The 25,876-nt window shown below is 34.2% G+C and overlaps 1 protein-coding gene across 9 annotated transcripts in view; it reads left to right on the top strand.

Annotated features, from left to right (window-relative positions):
- DMD (dystrophin) overlaps positions 1-25,876 on the top strand; it is a 2,656,945-nt gene that overhangs the window by 1,335,401 nt on the left and 1,295,668 nt on the right. For all 9 annotated transcript variants that reach the window (XM_027533579.1, XM_027533577.1, XM_027533571.1 and 6 more), the window contains one exon: positions 22,587-22,781. In XM_027533579.1, coding sequence (XP_027389380.1) covers positions 22,587-22,781 — 195 coding nt within the window. The remainder of the gene's footprint in view (positions 1-22,586; positions 22,782-25,876) is intronic.

Below are 25,876 nucleotides of genomic sequence, written 5' to 3'. Positions count from 1 at the left end.
GCATATAGGTTTCTCTAGAGAGTATGTTAAGCTAGATTCAATTTCCAGTAAGATGGCAGACTGATTGATTCCCTCACCCCTCACTTCAAACATATGAAAATTCTGGATAAAATTTAATCTGAAAGCAACTTAAACACATAGCTGAGCTCAAAATATGTGATGGAACCTCCATTCTCCCTAGTTGTCATAATTGTGCACATCATCTCGTGTTACTGAGCCTGGATTGAGGGCCTCATGGTTTCGAAAAAGGTTTAAAGGCTTTTAGTAGACAACATATAACCTTATACAGTATCTACTAGAGATGTAATGAAAACCCTGCCTAAATGTTGAATCTTCAAGGGCTTCCCTTGACAAGTAAAGGGGAAATAGACAAATACGACTCTCAAGGCCAATTCATCTGGTGAGGACTCTTGAGTGGAGGAAGAAAATCTGGGAAAGTGAATACTGACTGTGGGGATCTGAATTTATACACTAACCACAGGCCTCTAAACTCCTCAACTGAGAAGTTAACATGAAATTTTCTCCAGGCTGTTGAAATCCTTAGAGTCTTCTCACATAGTCATACAATAAATCACTCTTTGGGAGAACCCCACAGAGACATGGATACTGAAGATGGCTTCACAACGGACTTCAGAACTCACATGAAGATATAATATATTTTGATGTTGAGTCATCTCACACAATCAAGAGAATGAATATTTCGTGAACTTAATAGAAAACTATTGCATGCTCTTAAGTAAATATGTTGAAAATAAAATAGAGATCAAGGAACAAAATAAACACTTATGAAAACACCTTCAGAGTTTTATGCTAATAACACATTGAATAAAACTTCTAGAAACAAAAAGTTAGTCATTGAAATAAAAAATAACAATATGTATTTTGAACACCTGATTAAACAAACATGAAGATAAAATTAGTCATTATGATAAAATGATACCACATGAAGATTGAAAATATGAAAATGATTGAGGGAATAGAATAAGCTTTATGTCTAATTACAAAAGGCAATGACACAGAGAATATGTAGGAGACAACAGTTTAGGAAAAATGGCTAAAATTTCCAGATCTTAAGACATGAGACCACAAATTGAATAACTACATTGGTGCCCCAACCAGAGTGTATTAAAATAAATCTATGGAAGCATAGAGAATATAAAATACATTTAAAAAGAGACAGGGTACATACATACATGAACAGGAATGGCTTATTTAATTGAAGATTCTGATGATCAGTAAAAAAAAAAAAAAAGAATCTTCAAATTACTATTGTATTACTGTTGCAAAATAAACACTGGGCTACTGTTTATAAAGTGGATTCCACTCATGTTAGAAGAACTGATACTGTGTAATACCTCTTATGCTTGGAAAAAGAAGATGTAAGATTTTATTCTGTGCCTCTCATTACCTATACAACTTGGACTGAATATTGGAGCCTCAGGATGAAGTTAATAACTGCTTTCTTATAGAATTAAGAGAGAGAATCAACCACCAAAAATGTTGAAGCTCTAAAATATTTGTATTAATGTCACTAGTTTTATGGACAGTATATACAAGTGTTGGTGTCCAGATTTCACACAGCTAGGTGTCCTGACAAACCAAAAGCCAAAATGTAAGTTGCTCTGAGTTGGTAGTGTCCTATGTACCTAACAGGAGCAAGCACAAACACATTCTAATTTGATACATTCTAATACGATACTGCTTAAATCTAGACTTTAAATAACTCCCATAAAGTTCTAAGAATATGTGTGTAGAATTAAAATGACAATTCACATGATGTAAAAAGCAGCGGAATCCAACTCTTAAAGACAGAAGATAAGACAGGTAGAGAGTGAGAAGTTCAAATATAGAAGGAAAGAATGGAGTAAAAGTGTAAAAAGGTTTTGATGTGATAATTGTTTAGGATTTTCCAAAAGTATTGCAAGTTCCTAGAGTCAGATTGAAAGTAAGTAAATATCAAATAGTGAAATGACCCAATTTTGTTCTGTTTTATGGCTGAGTAATATTTCATTGTATATATGTACCTCATCTTTATCGATTCATCTGTCAATGGACATCTAGGCTGCTTCCATGTCCTGGCCATTGTAAATAGTGAAGCAGTGAACATGGGGTGCTTATATCTTTTTGAATTATGATTTTCTCCAGGTATATGCCCAGGAGTGGAATTGGTGGGTCATGTGGTAGTTCTATTTTTAGTTTTTTAAGGGACCTCTATACTGTTCTCCATTGTGGTTGTATCAATTTAAATTCCCACCAAAAAGTAGGAGGATTCTCTTTTCTCCACAGCCTCTTTGGCATTTATTGTTTGTAGACTTTCTGATGATGGCCATTCTGACTGGTGTGAGGTGATATCTCATTGTAGTTTTGATTTGCATTTCTCTAATAATGAGCAATGTTTGGCATCTTTTCATATGATTTTTGGCCATCTGTACTGGGTCATCTGTAGTGATATGGATGGACTCTATGTCCTAGAGTTATTTATCATTTCAGTCTGTATAACCTAGGGGCTCTCACACAGAGTGAAGTAAGTCAGAAAGAGAAAAACAAATATTATATATATATACACATATATATACATATATATATATACATATATATATATATATATATGGAATCTAGACAGATGGTACAGATGAGCCTGTTTTCAGGGTAGGAATAGAGATGCAGACTTAGAGAATGGACATGTGGGCACATAGGGTGAACAGGCGGGTGAGACCAATTGGGAGAGTAGGATTGACATATATAGACTACTCTGTACGAAACAGAGAGTGGGAAGCTGCTGTGTAGCACAGGGAGCTCAACTCAATGGTCTATATTGACCTAGAGGGGCAGGATCAGGGCAGTGGGGTAGAAGGGAGATTAAAGAGGGAGGGGATATATGTATTCATATTGCTGATTCAATTCATTGTATAGCAGAAACTAACACAACACTGTAAAGCAATTATACTCCAATAAAGAATCATTGCATTGGGAAAAGCAAGTGGGAAAATTAAATATAACTGTATGTTATCATGCAGAAGGCAATGGCACCCCACTCCAGCACTCTTGCCTGGAAAATCCCATGGACGGAGGAGCCTGATGGGCTGCAGTCCATGGGGTCGCTAGGAGTCGGACACGATTGAGCGACTTCACTTTCACTTTTCACTTTCATGCATTGGAGAAGGAAATGGCAACCCACTCCAGTGTTCCTGCCTGGAGAGTCCCAGGGATGGGGGAGCCTGGTGGGCTGCCGTCTGGTGTTGCACAGAGTCGAACACGACTGAAGTGACTTAGTAGCAGAAGCAGCAGTAGCAGCATGTTATCATAGTGAAACTGATAAATTCCAAAGCCAAGGAGAGAACTTTAAAGGCAGCAGAATAGATAGATTACCTGGAAAGTAATGCCACATGTAATGACAGCTGATTTTGGATCAATTATAAAAGCCAGAAGGTGATAGAATGATGTTTTTAAAAATGATGAAAGAAAAACCTAGAATTTGTATAATCATAGTAACTTTTTCTTTTGAGAGTAACATTGAAATAAAGATCTTTTCAGACAAACAAAAGCTGAGAGATAGCCAATGGGAGAGTCTTACTGAAGGGTCCTCAGGTTTTTTCTTTTTCTGTTTTTGTTTTTAGAATTAGTCACTGTTAATGTTTATTCAGTTATCAAATCTATACATCATGCTGAAATAATTTTATATCCTGAATTTTCACTAAACATTATATGTCTTTTCCTATGTTAGTAAAAAGAAATTCTGGAAACATTTTTAAAGGCTATATAATATTCCACAGCATGTATGCACCTCAGGGTTGGTTTTTAACTGGAAGGAGAATGACCCTAGATGGATGATTCATGATGCAAGGAAGAATGATGAGCAAGGAAAATGTCAAACCAATATAAAAACCTGAAGAAATAGTTGCTGTATATACAATTGTCTAAAGTACAGAATTGGACTAAAATACTGGACATCAATGACACAAAATATGGAAGGAAATTTCTTGTTTACCTCCTACTTTTCAGGATGTTCTTTCTCTTCTGTCATGTTGAATTATCTGAGTGCTCAGTCTTTGGACATTTTCCATCTATACTCCCTTGTGTTGCTTTTATTCATCCAATCCCATGACTTTAGTGCAAGGTTATAATTTCATGACCACATTTTTATAAATAGACCACTCTTTTCCCCTGATCTATAGTGGCAACATAACCCTTTCAAAGTTTTGGGTAAAAAAAAAAATCTAACCTCACTTTCCTTTACCTATTTTAAACACAATAAACAGAGATATCACTTGAAAATATAAATCAGGTAAGCTTTTTCTGATGAAAATGCCCTGATGGATTCTCATCTATTTTAGTATAAAATCCAAAATCCTTACATGAGTTTTACTGGATTGATGATCTTGCCCCCTATTAGCTCTCCAGAGTTATCTCTTAGCATTTGACCTCTATTCCTATGCTCAACCTACTTTGACCTCTTCACTCTTCCTTGAACATACCGGCATACCCCCTTTGCACTGTGTGTTCCCTGAGCCTAAGACTCTGATCCCCCAGATATCTATACGGTCCCCTCCCTCTGCCTTCAAGTCTTTGCTCAAAAGTGTTCTCAGTGATGCATTTCATCGACCCCTTCCCCATTGACTGTTCTCCGTAAAATGTACTACCAGAAAAGTTATAAATATTTTCACTTTTTATATCCATCTCTCTTCATAGGATGGTAGCTCCAAAAATGAAGGAATTTCCTTCTTTTTTTTTTTTCCTTTTGTTTCTTTGTCCTCAGAACCAAAAGTAGAGACTAGCCAGGGTGGGGGTGGGGTGGGAGGTACATTCAAAAGAGAGGGAATATATATACACTTATAGCTGATTCACACTGTTGTACAACAGAAACTAACTCAACATTGTAAAGCAATTATCCTCCAGTTTAAAAAAAAATTCCCCAAAAAAGTAATGACTAGCAAGTGGTAGGTACATAATATATATTTGTTGAATGAATGAATGCTTTATTGATGAATCAAATCATTGTAAGGTCCTCTTAATGCTCAGAAAGAGACCATGCAAAATTCATTGTGCATGTTAATAATTTTAGAGTAACCACTAACCTGATAAAAATAGTGTATAAAATTTTTGAAGTAGAGAAAAAAAAGAAATGTATAAGCTATCCAAATAATCCAAACAAGAAACTGAGGCTTAAGAACACTAGTAGAATTGCCCAAGGAAAGTAAGCCACTACATTAACATAGGACTTTGTTGTTTCTAGCTCTCTCCAGGCCAAGGCCATTACTGTATATGAAATAAGATGTCAGTTGCAAGTTAATATTCTTGTAAGTTTAAACAAATTCACTGTTCTGTGACTAAGATTTATATAAAATAGTACCTCAGAAATATTACCTCAAGTGATAGACTTTAAATAACACAATAAATTAAAAATATTAATATAAATGTGTTAAGCTAGACTCATGGCTTATATTAATATGCACACTTATTGCATAGTTAGGTTATAGCTATGGTAGGTACATAATTTTATATGCTATTCATCTTCTAAATTAGAGTTTCAGTAAAGTAATATAATCACAATTCAATTTGGTGTCAAATATATACATAAACTTTAAAATAACATTCCCTTTCTTATAGTAATATACTGTATCAAATTTTTCTATTAAGTGGAAATTTAGCACAGTCTTCAGGAGATATTATTGATGGTAAATGTCTTAATAATGATAGATTTATCATAAATTTTAAATATAAAATTGAGTCTGATGATTTACTGGTATATATAGCTTTATTATGTGATTTTATTAGAAAATTAGAATAAATATACCTCATTGTATACCTTATTTTACTAAAATTAATATCATTTTTTCTTGAAATGACAGTGTTTGAAACATGATTACATTTGATATAACTATTGTGGAGCAGTTTATTACTTATAATTTTGAATGAAAACATTAAGCAAATCTTAGCTCTTATTAATGTAATGGGAATAAGTATGAATATCAGTTATTTTGTTGTGCAATAGCAGATTTTCTGAGGCCAGCTGAGGCACACCAAGACTAGAGTTTTACAAAAAGTATCTCTAATCCTGATAACAACCTCAACAGACTAAAATTTCTAAAGCAACTTTTCTGAGTTCTTATAAAATTTAAAACAAGGATTCCCACATCAAAATAGTTATTAAATTAACACAAAGATTTGTTGATGTTGTCTTTTTTTTAGATGAGGTATTGTTCTATGATATTGGTTTCTTCCTTTTATATTTGTTTTTTAATGAGAACCTCCTAAAATGCTAAGGGTGCAGGGAAATTGGAATTCCACACACTTACAAGGAGTCTATAAAGAAACTTACATTTTATTGTGGATACATTGAATTGGTATTTCTTTAATTCAGTAAACATTTATCCAGTGCCTCCTATGTGCCAGACAACACAAAACATGAGAGAACATTGGTGAATCCAGAGCAGTTATACAGAAGATATGATACTTGATAAGTATAATTCATACAATGAAGAGAGAAAAAGTACAAGAATGTATACACAGCAATTTGACCTCCGTTTGGAACATAACAATAAAAAGTGTAATTTTCTCCAGTCTAAATTTGCTTTCAAAATATGGAACACCAGCTGGAAGGGAGCTCAGATGGCTTCTGCAGTGGGGTTGGCAATACCCTTCTGAGCATGCCTGGAACAACTGGTTAAAATAATTAAATTATTCACACCATCTGTGAATCATTCTGATTCTTTGGTGATTACTTAAGACTCTCATTGTAATGAACAGATTCTTAGAACAGATGAAAAAAATAATTCAAGTGTATGGTTTTCCTAACTTTGATTTTCATGAAATAATTTTTTAAATAAGGTTATATTGTCTTCAGATTTGCTCAGCCTTTTTGTTATGAGCCACTGGCTTTTGAAACTTAAAGTGTGTTTGAAATTCAGTTTTAGTCTTATTAATACAAATGCACTTATTCACAGAGACTTCACTTCCAACATAATTTTGTTTAAAAATTCAATACTCTCTACCCTTTTATTTCTTTAATCTCTGAGTGTAATGCTCAATAGCTAATAACTAATAGAGAACTAAATGAAAGTTTAAGCTGATTGCATTCTTAAATTTAGTATCATATATTATAATCATCAACAGTTTAACTTTTTATTTCTTATTGGAGTATAGTTAATTAACAATGTTGTAATAATTTCAGGTGTAGAGCCAAATGATACAATGAGAGATATACCTGTATCTATACTTTTTCAAAGTTTTTTTTTTCCCATTCATGTTATTACATAATATTGAGCAGAATTCCCTGTGCTGTACAGTAGATCCTAGTTGGTTCTCCATTTTAAATATAAACAGTGTGTGCATGTCATGTTGATGAATCCATGGATAAAAGGTGCATGGCTAAAATGAAAAACAAGAGTACTTATCTGTGCAAATTTAATATGTTTAGATTAATTCATAACTTACAGGCATTATTAGATGGATAGCAGTACATGGACCTTATTGCCAAGATCAATCAGTTGCAAAGTTTTCCAGGAGATCTATGCAACTAGTTTTCCATAATAGTTACTACATTTGTATCTAACAGAATGTCTGAGTGGCAAAATAAAAATAAATGAATTATTTAAGAAGTATAGTAATCTATAATGCTTATGACTCCCTTTTTGATCTGTACAAAATTCAAATTCTGTACTGTGATTAGTATCAAGACTATCACAAATACACATGAAACATATGAATAAAATCGTTCACACTCTATTTTTTTACCTGCATATATGAATACACTTCACTACTTCCTGAATGGAAAATTATTTTGAGAGATCTCGACCCTTTCATATATCTGCTTCCCTAGTGGACAACAGCCTAGTTAATGTACTGCCACAAAGACCTCTTCTTCAAACTTTCCCAAATGCCTTCCACTTCAGACTTTGCAATTGTACTTTCCTTTTTCTTGGGACTTTCTGGATCTTTGCCTGATGGTCTCCTGTCATCTTTCAGGATGTAGAACAAATGCATCCTTCAGCATCCTGTGTGATAAATTTATAGCATTCCCTTCATCCCTTCCATCATGTTCTCCAACATTAGCCCGATTGTTTCCTTTATAGCACTTACCACAATTTGAAAATATGTTGTTTGCTTATTTGTTTATTATCTGTTTCTACCATTAGAATGTAGGCTCCACGAGGGGAAAGACTCTCTTTCTTACTAAATACCATTTCCCCAACATAGAGACTCTACAACAGAGTAGGTGTGCAATAAAAATATGGTGAGTGAATAGATAGATGGATAGATAACATCTTCTTGTGGAATTCCATCTAGTTCAGAATTATTCATTCTACATTCTTATGGAGGTGCTGCCTCAGTCTCCTAGCATCTGAATGTTTTCAATTGGTCCATATAAAAGGGAAAAAAATAAGAGCAAAGGTGTTGCACTTTTCATAGAACTAAATTTGTACAATGATTGTTCTGAAAGTATAGCTTTCTACAGTTTGTCATGAGAGGAGGCAGTATTAAAATGCCCTTTCTTTCATCTTTATTTTTTTCTTTTTTCTTTTATTACAATGTTTTATTTACTATGCAAATAAAGGTGAGAACTTTGTGAGGTTCCCTGACATTTTTGTTAGTATTTTATTGACCCATGAAATACAAAGGCTGACAACCATCAATTTGGAGAAACTTATTCACATGAAGAGCCAAGTTTCTGTTGGTTGCTTGAAGTTTTGAGAATGAGGAAAGTAAAGCTCTAAAAATCAGTGACTGTCTCCCATTTTATGACCTTCTAGGCAATGAATATTGGCCCACAAGCATTATCTCCTGGAATGAGATTCTGAAATTTCTTTTGTTGTATGTGAGAAACAAGTTCAAGGACAAATATGCGAAAAGAGTGTAGTTAGGGTATTGCAATATATCACCTTGAAGTGAAGTCAAATCACTCAGTCGTGTCCAACTCTTTGCAGCCCCATGGACTGTAGCCCACCAGGCTCTTCTATCCATGGGGTTCTCCAGGCAAGAATACTGGAATGGGTTGCCATTTCCTTCTCCAATATATCACCTTACATATTTTTAATATGTGCACTGACATGTAATAAATATGAAAATATTAGTTGCTCAGTCGTGTCTGACTCTTTGCAACCCTATGGACTGTAGCTGACCAGGCTCCTCTGTCCATGGTATTTCCCAGGCAAGAATACTGAAGTGGGTAGCCATTCCCTTCTTCAGGGGATCTCCCTGACCCAGAGATAGAACCCAAGTCTCTGGCATTGCAGACAGATTCTTTACCGTCTGAGCCACCAGTACCAAAACAGTATTAACACTTTTTTATAAATATGTTCATTCTCTGGCTTTAAATCCTTCTTTTGTTTCAAATATATGTAGATCCCGTAAGAGCACCATTTGCTTTACCACAGAAATGTTACCTTTCCTGTGCTTCATCAAAATTGAAAACTGAAACCATGAAGATACTAATTCTAAGAGATACACTAATTTTGCCTCCTTACACGCACTTCTCTTATAGTCTTCATTTCCAAATAAAGAGCCATAACAGAGATGTTTGTAATTTGCAGAATGTCTTTATATTCCTGATTTTAGTTAAGTCTTATACTTAAAAATTTGATTTGGATACAAAAAGTCAGAAAATTAAATCAATATTCTTAAAAGTTTGGAGGAGCAAAAAATTAGTGTTTTTTTTTTTTAATTTGGCAAAACACTTTATTGCAGTTAACACTTTATTGCAGTTGCTCTCTTAGAAAGGGTTTTAAGAAATAGAAGGTATGTTAAGACTTCAGTTAATTATCCTCTTAAAGTATATGATCTAAAACGAATTTAAATGTGATTGTGTGAATATGGTTTCTTAGAGTTAAAGCTTGAAAATGTGCTGGCAGAACAGTTCAATTTTATATTAGGATTCTTGCTATGGGAAAATACAATGATAATTATTTTCTGGAACACTGAGAGAGAACAAGTTATTTCAGGAAAAACTATCTTGATTGCAAGGTGAAGCACATTAAACCCAAGGTGTCATTAAACTCACAAAACCCTAAGAATTGAGCATAGTCTTTGGTAAGGGGAAAAAAAAAAATGGTTTCGTTCAGTGACTATCATTTTTTACAAAGTGATTTATGACTTGGCAAAGTATATTGTTTTAGAAAAATAACATTAAACATAATAGTTTCTATACATACAGCAGCACCTAATTTTTACAGAGGTCAGATGGACAGCCATATGGTTTACCTAGAACACAGCCAAGAATCAGAAAAAGAGTAGAACAAAAGCCCTCTGGATTTTCTATATTAATTTGATAAAGTTCATGAAATCCACAGCTTCCCTATATTTCCTTCAGTTCAGTTCTGTTGCTCAGTCATGTCCAACTCTTTGAGACCCCATGAATCGCAGCACGCCAGGCCTCCCTGTCCATCACCAACTCCCAGAGTTCACCCAGACTCACGTCCATCGAGTCAGTGATGCCATCCAGCCATCTCATCCTCTGTCGTCCCCTTCTCCTCCTGCCCCAATCCCTCCTAGCATCAGAGTCTTTTCCAATGAGTCAACTCTTCACATGAGGTGGCCAAAGTACTGCAGTTTCAGCTTTAGCATCACTCCTTCCAAAGAAATCCCAGGGCTGATCTCCTTCAGAATGGACTGGTTGGATCTCCTTGCAGTCCAAGGGACTCTCAGGAGCCTTCTCCAGCACCACAGTTCAAAGGCATCAATTCTTCGGCACTCAGCCTTCTTCACAGTCCAACTCTCACATCCATACGTGACCACTGGAAAAACCATAGCCTTGACTAGACGGACTTTTGTTGGCAAAGTAATGTCTCTGCTTTTGAATATGCTATCTAGGTTGGTCATAACTTTCCTTCCAAGGAGTAAGTGTCTTTTAATTTCATGGCTGCAGTCACCATCTTCAGTGATTTTGGAGCCCCTCAAAATAAAGTCTGACACTGTTTCCACTGTTTCCCCATCTATTTCCCATGAAGTGGTGGGACCAGATGCCATGATCTTCGTTTTCTGAATGTTGAGCTTCAAGCCAACTTTTTCACTCTCTACTTTCACTTTCTTCAAGAGGCTTTTGAGTTCCTCTTCACTTTCTGCCATAAGGGTTGTGTCATCTGCATATCTGAGGTTATTGATATTTCTCCCGGCAATCATGATTCCAGCTTGTGTTTCTTCCTTATGAGAGGACTATTCAGGTTCTTTTCAGAAAGTTTTTTAATTTCACTGATTGTAGAGTGTATTACCTTGCTTTTCTGCCCTGAGTAGAAACCAGACAGAAAAGGAAAAGGAATAATTGACAAAAATATGAAATAATAACTACAGCTTGAAAGTGAGTCAAAAAAAGGGCCTGTAGAGAGTGATATAGGGAGACATTGCCTTGATAAACTCTTTAGTATGGGGCAACATAAATGAGGGAGAGTGAATGATATATTATTTGTATTTAATATTATATGATTTATACTAAGCCTGGATAATTTAATTGTTTTAGCAATTTATTCACAAGTAAACTTAAGTTAAAAATGATTAATCTCTCATCAACTAAATGTAAAATTGTTTAGCAAATAGTGGCATATGACATATTAGCTTCCTAAATCATAAAATGCCATTGCCAGCTAATTTATACGTTATCTAGATATCTATTATCTATGCTGTGTGCATGTGCAGTATACATATAACTATGTATATATATTTCCATGTATATGTATAGATATATGTGCATATATTATAAATATTTGCACATGTGTTTGCTTTGTAAAATATGTTCTGCCTTTTAAAAAAATGCCTACTTAATTCATTAAGATGGTAATTTTTATAGTTTACTCTCCAACTTTCAGTCAAGTTCAAAAAGTTCTATTTTGTAACCCCCCAGTTTTTATTACAGATACACAAAGTAATTGGCAATATTTAAAATAGGAATAGAATGTGGGATAATTATCAAACTTAAGTAATTTGGAATCAGGTCATATAATTTTGTAAATAGTATTATTATATCTCAAGGTAATAGTGCCTTTTCAGATTAAGGGCATTTATATAAAGGTAGTCTCATAAGTTGGGCTTCCCTGGGACTCAACAGTAAAGAGTCCACCTGCAATTCCGGAGCCACAGGAGACGTGGCTTTGATCCCTTGGTGAGGAAGATCCCCTGGAGGAGGGCATGGCAACCCACTCCAGTATTCTTGCCTGGAAAATTCCCATGGACAGAGGAGCCTGGTGGGCTATGGTCCATAGTGTTGCAAAGAGTCAGACATGACTGAAGTGATTTAACACAAGTGCACAGTGTCATAAGTCTGGCCAAAGAAATAGGAAACCTTTTTAACTTAACAAAAGCAATTTAGAATGCATGGGAAGCATTGAGGAAGGCATTTCAAATTTGCAAAAAAAAAAAAAAAAATCTGCCGTAATTCTGATGTTACTAAGTATCTGCTTTGTCTCAAGTATTTTTCTCATTGGTTATTTCAATTTTAATTAGTTGTTTGAAATTGAACTCAAGATCAGCAAAATTAGATCTTATATAGGAGCACAGTTTTCTGTTTATCTTAAGGTTCTTCATTCATCTTTAGGAACCTCAAGCACCTAAAAATAATTGTCTTTTCTCCATGTGCAGATTCGGCTGCCAGTCATTTCAAGGCCCCTTCAGTCAATTAGGTGTTCAGTGAAGACCATTAATGTTGTCTTAGGTGATAATGTGAAATTCTCTCAAAATGCATTCATCCTGCTTTCTTAGGCATTTTATCTTAGTCGGTGTTTCCATACAGTTCAGTCATTTGATAGTATTATATGCTTTCCTACAGTTTTGATTAAATTGAAAAAATGTTATTCAAAACCTGTTATATGGTCAAGCTTATTAGAAGGGACCATAGTCATAAACAGATTGCATATAGATTTTATTTACCACTACAACCTCTTTTTGCTTTTACTATTAAACACTAGTTCAAAGTTATTTCAAATGCAATACAATATTAGTTTAACAGTTCAATCAATATAAAAGGATATTAAAAAATATTAGTATTTTTCATTTCTCCCTCCTGCCAATTTCACTCCCTCTGAAGTAAGAAATGTATACAATTTAGTGTTATTGTTCATACTGTATTCTATGCTTCTTAACCACAGTAGTATAAATAGATATGCTTTCCTTCTTTATAAAAATACCCCCCAGTCTGTGTATGATTTTTAAATATAACAATATCTTTCATGGACATTTTTCTAGTCAATATATGGGTATCTGATACATCCATAGCCTTAGGATATAAACCAAAATTTATTCTATCATTTCTCTATATTTCTGGATTGTTATAAGAGGAGATGTCCTGTAAAATCTCTATTTTTTATCCTTTTAAAGCTTCCTTTGTGGAACTTTTAAAAGTTTCCTTCCTTTTTTAATGTCCTTGTAGTATAAAAGAAGAATATAGTTTTTCATTTTTTACAAAATATGGACTAAATATAGGTTCTTGATTGAAAAAATCTCTTTATTTGTTTGATTTTGGGTTTTTTAATCCAAAAATTCTGAACGAGCTGTATGGAAGCTACCATTTATAGCTGTGATTTCATCACATTCTCCTTTTATTTATAGTAATTTTTACCCTATGTAAAATGCAGTCGAATATTTGGGCATAACAATTAATGATTGGGTTTATTTTTTTGTTTTTGGTAAAAAAGAAATCTGACTTATTACAATGCTAATCTTGGACCCATTTGCCCTGGAACTATATTTCATTTGACATTACCATTTCGACTCTAACTTTTTGTAAATTATTTCCATGACATAACATCATGTATCGTTATATTATATGCTATTGAGCCTTTAAAAAAAAAAATTCTCATGAACACCCTGACAGTATTAATTAAACCACCCTGACAGTATTCATCTTTTAATGGGGAAGTTTAACCAGCTTCATTATTGTTACAATAATTCTTATAGCCATATAGTTGTACAAATTCCTTCTTTCATAATTTATGGTTGTTATTTGCTCTTGTCCTTTGTTTGTACTTTTGTAATTCACTACCCTTATTGAACACTACTGCATCCCTCCATATACTACAGATAATTTTGAAGTTAAGGGCAGACTCTTAGGACCACTCCATAAGTGGAAGAGAATAAAAGAAAGTGGGCTCCCTGTTCAGCAGGAGGGTCCTTGTTGTTGTTCAGTCACTCAGTCATGTCTGATTCTTTTCGCCCCCATGGACTGCAGCACACCAGGGTTCCCTGTCCTTCACTATCTCCTGGAGCTTGTTCAAACTCATGTCCATCAAGTCAGTGATGCCATCAAACCCTCTCATCCTTTGTTGTCTCCTTCTCCTCCTACCTTCAATCTTTCCCAGCATCAGGTTCTTTTCCAGGCCAAAGGTATTGGAGCTTCAGCTTCAGCATGAGTCCTTCCAATGAATATTCAGGGTTGATTTTCTTTAGGACTGATTGGTTTGACAACCTTGTAGTCCAAGCAACTCTCAAATGTCTTCTCTAACACCACAGTTTGAAATGAAGCAAAAGTAGTTAGCACTGTTTTGGATTATTAGGGACATTTATGGAATCTCTTTCCCTGAAGATGGAGAGCTTTTCATATCTGTGATGTCTTGATGTTCTAATAGGAGGAAGTAGACTGGATGTCTAATTTTTTTTACTCCCATAGATTGATGATAAAATTTCCTTTCCCTCTTTTTTTTTTTTCTGGTCTGGATTCATCATTTTATTTTCACATTAATAATTGTCTCTGACGTTTTCCCATTTTTAATAATTTTAAACCTATAATTCTGTAGTTTTACACAAAAATTAAATGAGAACATTACTCTCCCCACCAATATGATTTGTTCAAAACTCCTCATTCTTTTCAAGCCAAGATAAAATCCTATAAAAAAAAAAATTTGTAATTTAGTCTTTAACTACAGTTTTTTTCCCCTCATAGCATCCAGTTCAAGAAGGCATATTATCACTCAAATTACAATTAAACTACCACCATCACATTGAATTTAATCAAGCACTTCGCAGAATATACTGTTCATCACTCTTTGTGCTCTTTATTTATTTCCTCCTGTTTGTAAATCTTTACTATATTTTTCATTTGGTTGAAATACCTGAAAAATTTTCTCATAAAAATTTATTAAGATGTATATACCCTTTTAATGCTTAAATTTTCAAAACTGCCTTTGTTTTGTTGTCAAAGTGATGGATTCATTGGATAATAATAGCATTCTTGAACCTCTCTCCTCTTCTTTCACTAGTCTCTATATGTTGTGGACCCCTGTCTTCTAGTTTCCATTGTCCTCTAACTTTCGCTGCCTTCTAACTTCCATTGTTGCCACTGAGAAATACAGGGTTGGTCCAAGTTTATATATGTAAATATATATGTGTGTGTATATACACACACACTTAAATTTATACATATACTTAAATTGTCCTCTTTGTCTCTAACTCTGTAAAGTATCCCCCACCCTATCCCTCAGAATTCAAACTTTTCACTAGGATATTACCAGTGTTTCTAAATATGTATCTTTTTTTTAAATTCTTTTACCCTTCTTAGTACATGAGCAACATTTTTAACTTTTGTAAATCAGTAATATTTTTAGCTCATGAAAGTTTTTTTTATTATTTAAATTATTATTTCTCTTCCATCTCTTTTTTCATTCTGATATTTATATACTTTCCATGTGAGATGTTCTTATTCTGTCCTCCAAGTCTCTTATCTTTACACTTATGATTATAGTGTCCTTCCATTCTTCTGTATGCTGTGAAATACTTCCTCTGGTTGATCACTTAGAACCCATGTTTTTTTAGCAGTTACTATTGTATTTCCAAAAACACCTATTGATTTCTTTTTTAAAACCAGGTATCAGGCTTTCTGTATTTTAGTGTAATCTTTTTAATGCTTCTCCCTTTTTTTTTTTTTTTTAAAATAAGATCTCTCTTCCATTTCTTCTAGTATATTGCCTGCATGGACTCAGCTTTGTTTCCCTTCTTGAATCCCTGTGCCTCTTGAAATGGCCTGTGTTCTTTTCCTCATGCTTAAAAGAGTAGAAAAGCTGTTAGCATAAATGTAAATCAGGTTTGAGAGACATACTATATAGTGTTGATTGAGAAGCAGCAAAAATAATGGCAGTAGTTTTTATTTTTTTTAATCTGGTGAACAATGAGTTAACAAGCCAGAACCTCCCAGAATAATCATGTGTGGGAAAGCATCTTGATCTCTAAAACAAGAAGCAGTGGTTAAAGCTGCCCTCACCAAGTAGTACAGCTACTGCCCTGTAATGCCTGTGTGAAACAAACCAACGGGCACTTAATCCTTCCTGGGCCAAATAGATCTTAAATTATCGTCCACAAATGACCCCATAGACACATCTGGAAATCACCAAATCCATAGTTTCATCCCAGACTGTGCCAGAGATCACATAGCTTTCAAAAACCACCGGTTCATTATCTTTCTCTCTCCACCTACACCTCTTTTTCTGTTATTTGAGTCCCGGATACATATATTCTAGATTCTAGTAGTTCGTCATGGTTATTTGAAGGTTAAATCTACTTAGGTGTGAGGGAGACAGAAAACATGTGTATATGAAGTAATTTTCCTGTTACATTGATGTTTACATTTTGTTTGTATACACACACACACACATATACACACATACAATGCATAAATTAATAAGCTCAGCAGGTAAATCATGCATGTATAATTTCTATACTTTATAATTGTTTTCATAAAGTAACTTTATCAGAGTTGGTGTGGTTACTTAGAGATTGAGGCTATTATATATGAAAACCATGTATGTTAGCAGTTCAGTAAAATCAATCTGCTGTAGTAGAATGACAAATTGAATTTTTAGTGTTTGACATCTTAAATTAGATTTACTAGTCAGTCTACATCACCTTCATGAGGAAAACTATCAATTTAGATAAACTACAAGAAATATTTTCTGATAGATACAATGCTAGTGTTAAACATTTTCACAAGTAAAGATTTTAGCTTTTGCATTATTGACTTTATTATAAAAAATGAATACCATATTTTTAATCTCATCAGCAAGTAAAATTTTAATTGTATTTCCTTTTAAATAAGTTAGATTTAAATTTGAATTGTCACATGTGACTAAGGACTGCTATATTGAACAGAGTTATAGGTTTTTTTAACTATCACATTTCTAATAAAAATCATTCAAAAACAGAATTATGACACATGCGTATTCAGGTATAGTTAGTTAGTTGTCACATTAAATAATATAAACTTAAAAGCTGGCCCAATTTTCTGAGATGCTTGAGAATTATAGCATAGAAATTAATAATAATGTAAGTCTGTTCTATAAAATCTACTCAAATTGGAAGATCCACAAGATAATAGAAATTAAATGATATAGTGTAGTGGAGTGACATATTTGCAGAAGTTAAAGTAATTCCATACTTATTTTTTCTTGTGTTAATTTTATTTTCACATTAAATTCAGTATGTGTATATGTGTGTTCATTATCACATGTGTACATATGAAAAAATTCCTGTGCCAGGTATCCGTAAGCTGGTATTAGGATAGTTTGCTATTAAAATATTTATGCTAGATATATAAACTATAAGTTTTATGTGGAGACTTTGGAAAAAGTTAGAAAGGAAAAAAATTTCTTGACTGCAAGCCTTCTCACACACTTCCATTTGCTAATAAGCAGTGTGGACCTCTATGAAGAAGCTAAAATAAATATCTTCTAAAATTATTTGTACCTCAAATAATGGCTTATTTTGTTCACATATGAGTTACATTAAAATCTGAGAGACAGTTGAACCAAGACACATACCTGCAATAGCATTTAGTTTGTGTGCATTAAATTGGAAAAATGCTGTATATTTAAATCAGAAATACCTTTTAAATCTATACAAATGAAGATTATATTATGAAATGAAAATATTTGTGTTTGAATTCTGGGAATTTAAAAATGGAAATTATTTTATGACTGTAGATCTCAGCAGTTGTAGCCAAATATGTGTTTTTAAAAATTATCTTTTTAAGTTGATAGTTTCTTCACTTATTTAATAAATATTCTTGAATACCTACTATAGGCTAGGCTAGATATTATGCATGAGTGTCTGCTGAATTTATTTTATATTGTAAGGTACCTAGGGTATATAGCCTTATCTGTTTAATTCTCATGTTATTTTACTGGTGATTTCTCGTGAGGTCAGCCATATATGTCAGTGCTGATGTGTTGGTGCTTTCCTTGGTGGGAATAAAAGCCTTTTCTGTCATTTATCTCACAGGCTTAGTGACTAGATTTCTACCAAGTTACTAATTTATGTTAATGCATTAGAAATCCTTATTAAAATGTAAATATTATCCTGTGAAGGATAACACTTTAAACAACTATAAGCTATTAACACATTATCGACATTTAGTTTATCAGTTTAATTAGATGGAAATTTAGCTTGGCCCTAAGGAATTAAGTAAATCTGATGATGTGGAAGGGAAAAATCAACACAAGGCAGATCAAGGAACAGGTGCAACCAGACCCTTTACAACGGACACTACATATACCTGGCCTCCTGGAAGTAGGATGTTCTTAAAGAAAGACTACTATATCCAGCTCCAACTGATTATCTCTTTCCCTGCCAGCTTGCCTTACACGGAAAGTTTGTTCTAATTTTAGAAAATGAATATAGATATAAGGAATGAGTTTCTGTAATACTTTATCCTAATTATTTTATGTATGTAGTGTGTTTTATTGTTTTTGAACCAAATGTGAGTGTTAGTCGCTCAGTCATGCCCAAATCTGTGATCCCATTGACTGTAGCCCACCAGGCTCCTCTGGCCATGGAATTTTCCAGGCAAGAATACTGGACTGGGTTGCCATTCCCTTCTTCATGGGATCTTCCCAACCCAGGGATCCAGCCTTGGTCTCCCGCACTGTAGGAAGATTCTTTACTGTCTGAGCTACCCGGGAAGAAGGGGTAAATTATAAGCTTAATAAAATGTGTTCATGAACTGCTTTATGATTATTCAAAGATTGATCCCCCCTTTTTTGTGTGACATGGCTTCACATAAGCACAGTTCTTGATAATGCAGTGAAGAGGGATGGAAATTGCCAAGAGAAAATGTTCTCTTGTTGCTATTTTCTTTATCGAGGCTCATAACCAACTCTTGTGATCTCATTCAGATCAGATCAGATCAGTCACTCAGTCGTGTCCGACTCTTTGCGACCCTATGAATCGCAGCACGCCAGGCCTCCCTGTCCATCACCAACTTCCGGATTAGGCTTACTATATAAGGTCATTCTGCCCAGTGACTTGATTGAAAGCACGCAAGGCTGAGTCTGGTCAGAATGATAGTATTGCCATGCCATTTATCTGTATCCAAAACTGTGAACAGAAAAGACTAAACCCTTACCTATCTTAGCTGTGTCATATTCTTGTTTTTTGTGTGTGTGTGTGTGTGTGTGTATGCCATACTATTTGAGTCTTCTTTCTCTAGATGGATTAATTTTGCCAAATTTGATTATTTGATTTGCCTTTTTAGGGCTATAATTTCTATACATGGTCAAAGAGAAATAAATGCAAATGACTCAATTGCCCATCTTATTAGAAGGAAACTTTTTTAAAGACTTTGAGACTAGGAGAGAAAGTTGCCTGTCTTAAATAACTTAAGTCTTTTCCCATTACCATATTATCTATGGCCCATCAGAACCTCTGTAAAAACCTGTAAACCATTTGGGGATTTATATACCATTGTATTATTATTTTTAAATCATTTGTAATAATTAAGGATGCTATTTTTTGAAAGACAAAATATAAACAGGTTTTCATATGATAGCACACTTTAAATTATTTATAAATAATCTTGTATTAAATATTTGGCATATCTTCATTCTTATTAACACTAATGAAGTAAAAAAAAATTAGTGTTCCATCACAGCATTACTTTTTTTGTCCAGGTATTTGTCTATGTTTTGTTAGGCTTTGAATTTGTTGACATATTTTTCTATATACCACATTTATATTAGATATAGAGGTATTTTTAAAGAATATATCATAATGATATGGCATATAGTGCATTTTTCTTCTTGAATTTCTTTGACCTCATAAGTCATAAATGAGCCAGTAACCACAACCCATTTGAAACTTTTATATTGAGGAGAGAGAAGTCTATTAAATCATGGAGGAAAAAATTTTGTTTTAAAATCTTAGATATAACGCATCATTTGTTTCAAAACAGGATTGTCTGTATTTCATGCATGGAATGTGGCCCTTCAGGAATCAAATTTTAAGTAGTACAAAAAAGTGATAAATTTTAGAGAAACAGAAGTTTATTAAAAACTTTATGAATGATACCTGTGCCTATTTACAGAGCTCAAAATTTGAAACCAGTTTTCATCTCAACTTTAGGTGTTAAAAATCATAACTTTGTCCCATAATAATCCTTTTTAAACTTCAATTGAGCTTTCCATTTGCTAATAAAAATAGGTACTTTAGGGCTTTCTTCCACATCTCTTGATTTTCATTCCAGGAAAATGAGCGTAGTGTATTCTTTTGGGTATATATCATTAGAAATGAATGTGAACAGAGAGGAATAAAGTGAATTAGTATGGCTACAGCACTTCCTTGCTAATGATGCATGAATATCTATAATGATATAAGGTGGTAAAGAACATTAACAAAAGCAAGTTGATTTTCAAAAGGTTAGACAGGATTTGTACACATCAGAATTCGGAAGGATATAATTATTCAAGGTAGAGTTAATGAAATTCAAATGAAAAGGCAAAATCTGAATATGAGTGCACGGTTTTGCATAAAGAAGAGAAAATGAACACGATACTTCCAATTACACTGATTTTTTAATAACTGTCTGAAATTTTTATTAAAACTAAACTGAAAGGTATTCAGTATATATAGTTTATTTATTATAGACCTGCATGACTGTGTCAAGAGGAACAATGTATTTTAAGGGATAGAGAGCAAACTAAATCTCCAAATACCCAAGTCTCTTGGTTTACTTTTACAAAGAGTCTCCATTCATTGTATATGAAAATTACAATACATCTCTCTGTATTGAAAATTATTGTGTCTATTAGCATTTATAATAAATGATAACACTCAAATGTATAACTGAATTTTCTTGAAAATGAGTTGACAATTTTCCAAATATTCTATTTCTCATAAAAGCTTACAAGATCATCCCTTAGCTCTCGCTCTTCAGCTGATATTCATCACTTAACTTCTCTTATCTGTGATGACTAGATACTAGGTATGAAGACAGTAGAAGGAATGAAATCTTCCAACTCTAGCCCAAAATCCTGTTATTTTAAATCTAAAATTATAAGTGCACTTCGATTATCATTCCGTTCATCAAGAAAGAATAACTGTCATATATTTGGCAGGAAACCAAACTTTGTAAAAGGTACAGTTTTGTAATGTCAGCTAATTTGTGTAATTCTATGAATTTGCAATGTCATAAATAGATGAGCCATCTGAATTAGGATTATTTTGTTTTTGTATTATCTGAGAAATGTGTACAAAAATCCTGGACCTGAGTGATCAAAAAGAAAACATAAATAGACCAGCTTATATTTTTACTCATCTTTGTGCATGCTCAGTCTGGGATCCTAAACTGCATTTAATTACATTACTGCAAAAATGAGGATGGTCTCCTCATAAAGGCTGTTCAGTAACAAGTGACTATGTTAGCATGCTTATTGTCAGAACTCTCCCAGAGACCCTGTCACTGGAAACCTTCAGCTGACCACATCACCAGGCAGATGGCAGTCCATGAACTCAAAACAAAGTTATTGGGAAACTATTTTTAATTACAAAATTTGTTCTGCTTATAGAGTATACAGAGAGCAGAGGTCATTTATCTTTTTGCATTTGTGTGCCATATAGTGTTAATTTCTTGCTCTTATAAAGAATAGGGAAAGAGGCATTCCTGACCAAGTCCAAACAGTCTCTGAGGCCCAGATGTCCCTCTCCTAGCATGTGAATGGCAGGCAGTGAAGCATAATTGCAGGAGGAGAGGCGGGTTTTCTCTTGGATCTTTGGGTTTGGGGGAGTTCTTATTAAAATGTGAATTTCATTCTCAATCCTACTTATCTAGGGCCCTACTTTGCACTTTAACTTAGCAAGAAACTAGCATCAGAGAGAAGGGTTGATGCTGAGAATTTAGAGGAGAAAGTTGCTTAATAGAAAGCCAGCTACCAACCAAAACCACTTTGTCCCTCCTGTACCTTAATCAAGATTAGGGGAAAAAAGTTTAGAAAAAGTCCCTTAGATATGAATACCACAGATGTAGAGCCTGCCCCCAACCCCCACTGCATCCCACCCCATACTTAGTTTTCCAGTCAAATTAGAATTGCATTAAAAAAAAAAGTTGTAAGGATTATTTGTTTCTTGGGGTAAAACTATCCCTCTTGTGACCTTATGACTGTTGGTCTTTCATTCTCCTATCCATGATGCTAATGTGTGCATATCTCTTATTATAAAATGCTCTAATATTTTTTGAAAGAGGGGGTATGATAATAGATAACCTTGTTACGAGACTTACCATCTTGCATTGTTTTTATCCACTTTTCAGCCCTCTGTCAGCTATAAACTGGAATCTATATATGAATTCAGTAAAGGTCTTTTCAATATTAGGAAGCTAAAAGAATTGTTCTTTTGTATATCTATACCAGCACACTGTCCATGAAGAATCAGTGATGGTGATGACCGAAGACATGCCTTTGGAAATTTCTTATGTGCCTTCTACTTACCTGACTGAGATCACTCACGTCTTACAAGCCCTTTCAGAAGTGGAACAACTTCTCAGTGCTCCCGACCTCTGTGCTAAAGATTTTCAAGATCTCTTCAAACAAGAGGAATCTCTGAAGGTAAAACCAAAGCACTTCCATTCAGATTTTTACAAGATCATTACGTTGATCATTACTGGACCAGAATATTTGACTTAAATATGTATACTGAAGGCATTTTGAGTTAACATATGGAAATCTTAAAACACTTTGTGAGAGAGTTAGCTTTAGAAATCTGGTGGAGAAAGAGAAATGTAAATTAAAATAAATGTGTTATTTCTTCCTAAAATGAAGACACTCACAAAATAATAATTTCTTATATTGAGTTGGCCAAAAAAGTTGCTTTGTGATTTTCTGTTGCAGCATACAGGAAAACCTGAACGAAGTTTTTCCCCAAGCCAATACTACTGTTCAGGGCAGAAAGGACTCACTAAAGCACAAACCTTGCTAGAGAAACAGTTTATTCTCAAGTGATACATTGCTTGTCTTTCTTTTCCCGTGAAAAGGGAAATTAGATGAGGTTTTAAATTATATCTGTTGTGTATATGGTTTTAGTTTTATATTTTCCACTTATAATTTATAGATTCCATTTCAGATTAGTGTCAGTATCATACTACAACTTTTGGAATGTAATCGAATATAAAGCAGTAAAATACTTTATTTAAAATCACCAGGCAAAAGCCTCCAGCCAAATCCAGCTTTTTTTCATAGCACCAACTATAAGTTTCTGAATTCCAAACTAAAACAAATCAGGATAAAGAACTTTAAATTTTAGAGGGAAGTGTCTGAAGATGAATGTAGCATCAAGAAAATACACATAATAGTTTGTGTCTCTACTGTGTGTAAACAAAAGATAATTTTTGTGATCATACATTTCACACTCGAAACATTCTAGTGTAACCAGAGCTTAGTATTTTCCAGTACAGATAGCGTAAGATGACAGACAGACAGTAAGTTTCCTCTCAACAGCACTGATCAGGGAAAGGATTTTCTACTCAAAATGATTTCTTGGTATCTCATTCCATATCACATATTTGCTTCACTTTACAAATAGATGAAGCCATTTGTTTGTTTTCGAAATCAGAGTAGCAATATCTTGAGTGACTTGAGTTTAGTTTCATGCATTATATCAAATAAGCTAAAAAATTATACTTTAAAATAAAATAAGAGATACATGAATCTCTGGAGCTCCTCCATCCATTTGGTATGGTGCTGTTACTTGTTCTCTTTGAAGTGAAAGTCAAATCACTCGTGGGTACAGTGAAAGAAAGAATCTCAAATCAATTGATAAAAGAGACTTGCCAGCCTTCCTGTCATAATTCACATTAACTGATTTCTCATGACAGCACAGTTTGTAAGTTCATCATTGTCCTTCAACATGTAAATCACTGCTAATGAACTAATATCCATTCCTTTCCATGTTCATGGACAGACAGGTCAGGAGAGCAGTGACCCTAAACTTATTAAGTTCACAATTGTTCACAATTGAATGTCCTTATACCTCTTAACCTGGCACACTCAGAAGGATGGGCCCCCGGCTGCACTCATAGCTAATTATTTTTTCTTGCAGATATATTTAATAGTATTATAGCTGATACCAATTGTGATGGTATTGATTACTGTGATTTGTAAAACTGGATTATTGTAGATTTAATCTAACTAGATTTTTGAATCCTCATTAGATGGTTTGAGGTATAATTCCATCTCACTCTCACCATGACTCCTGCAACAAGCAAATGGTCTTCTCACCTTTATGGGCTTTTTGAAGGGGGATAGTTTTGATCTCAAGTCTTTTCAATGAATATGTATTTCCTCTTAAAGACATTCATCATTGTCATTATCTGGTAGTAAAAATAGAAAAGCAGTGCATAAATTGTACAGCTGCTGGTTGAGACGGTTTGAAATTAAATTGTGGTTGATTTTATTCCTGACAGATTTGCATGAATCAAATTATAGAACTGTAGTAAGTAGTGCTGTGATTTAACATACGTATTTTTTAAGTGCAATACAACATAAATAATGTACAATAGTTAAAATGAGTAATTTCTGAACTAAGTATAAATAATACAGCATATATGATTTCCACAAGTGTATTGAATTAGAAGGCTACCTAATCATTTTGACAAGACCTAACCAGATAAACAAACACCTATTTACATAAGGAAATCTTCATTTAATATTGCTACACTAGCTAAATGGCTTCCCAGGTGGCTCACCTGGGAAGAATCCACCTGCCAAGCAGGAGACATGGGTTTGATTCCTGGGTCAGGAAGTTCCCCTGGAAAGGGAATGTCAACCCACTCCAGTATTCTTGCCTGGAAAATTCTATGAATAGAGGACCCTGGCAGGCTGCATGCAGTCCATGGGGTCACAAAGAGTCAGACACAACTAAGCAACTGAGCTCGCATGCACATTGGCTAAGGAATGTGTAGTGCTAAGTCGCTTCAGTCATGTACGACTCTTTGCAACCCCATGGACTGTAGCCCACCAGGCTCCTCTGTCCATGGGATTCTCCAGGCAAGAATACTGGAGTGGGTTGCCATGCTCTCCTCCAGGGTATTTTCCCAACCCAGGGATCAAACCCACATCTCCTTCATTGGCAAGCAGGTTCTTTACCACTAGTGCTACCTGGGAAGCCCAGCTAAGGTATAGCTAGTGCTGAATGAGAAACATGTACAAAAACAATATTCTTATGTCAGAGCTTTAATTATCAATTATCTGCTTAATTAGGCCATAGTTACTCATTTGGGACCTGGCATGAATAAAGGTGAATTATTAGGACAAAAATAAGTGTGTGAGTTAGAATAAGGATGACAGCTACAATTTCTCTTCTTCAGTAATGAGAATCAATTTGTATTCAGTGCTTAGGCACTCGATAACTAGCATGTATTAACTAATACTCATGACTCTATGAAGTATCTAAAGTTATTATCCACATCTTATAGATGAAGAAACTTAAGCCATATGAAATAAAGTAACTTGGCAAAGTTGACACAACTAGTATTGGTCAAGCAAGGATTTAAACCCAAGCAACCATGTTGCGTGAAGTGGTTTCTAGGGTATTATGTGGAGTATAGCAAGGATGAATCTGGGTATAGTAGAATACTGAGATCTGGCATGGACAGTTCGTAGAAAAAATGTCTTGGATTCGAATTCTTATTGAATCTGTGCCAGTT

Source organism: Bos indicus x Bos taurus, chromosome X (genome assembly GCF_003369695.1).
Source record: "Bos indicus x Bos taurus breed Angus x Brahman F1 hybrid chromosome X, Bos_hybrid_MaternalHap_v2.0, whole genome shotgun sequence".
NCBI lineage: Eukaryota > Metazoa > Chordata > Mammalia > Artiodactyla > Bovidae > Bos > Bos indicus x Bos taurus.
This window is presented reverse-complemented; position numbering and strand designations above follow the sequence as displayed.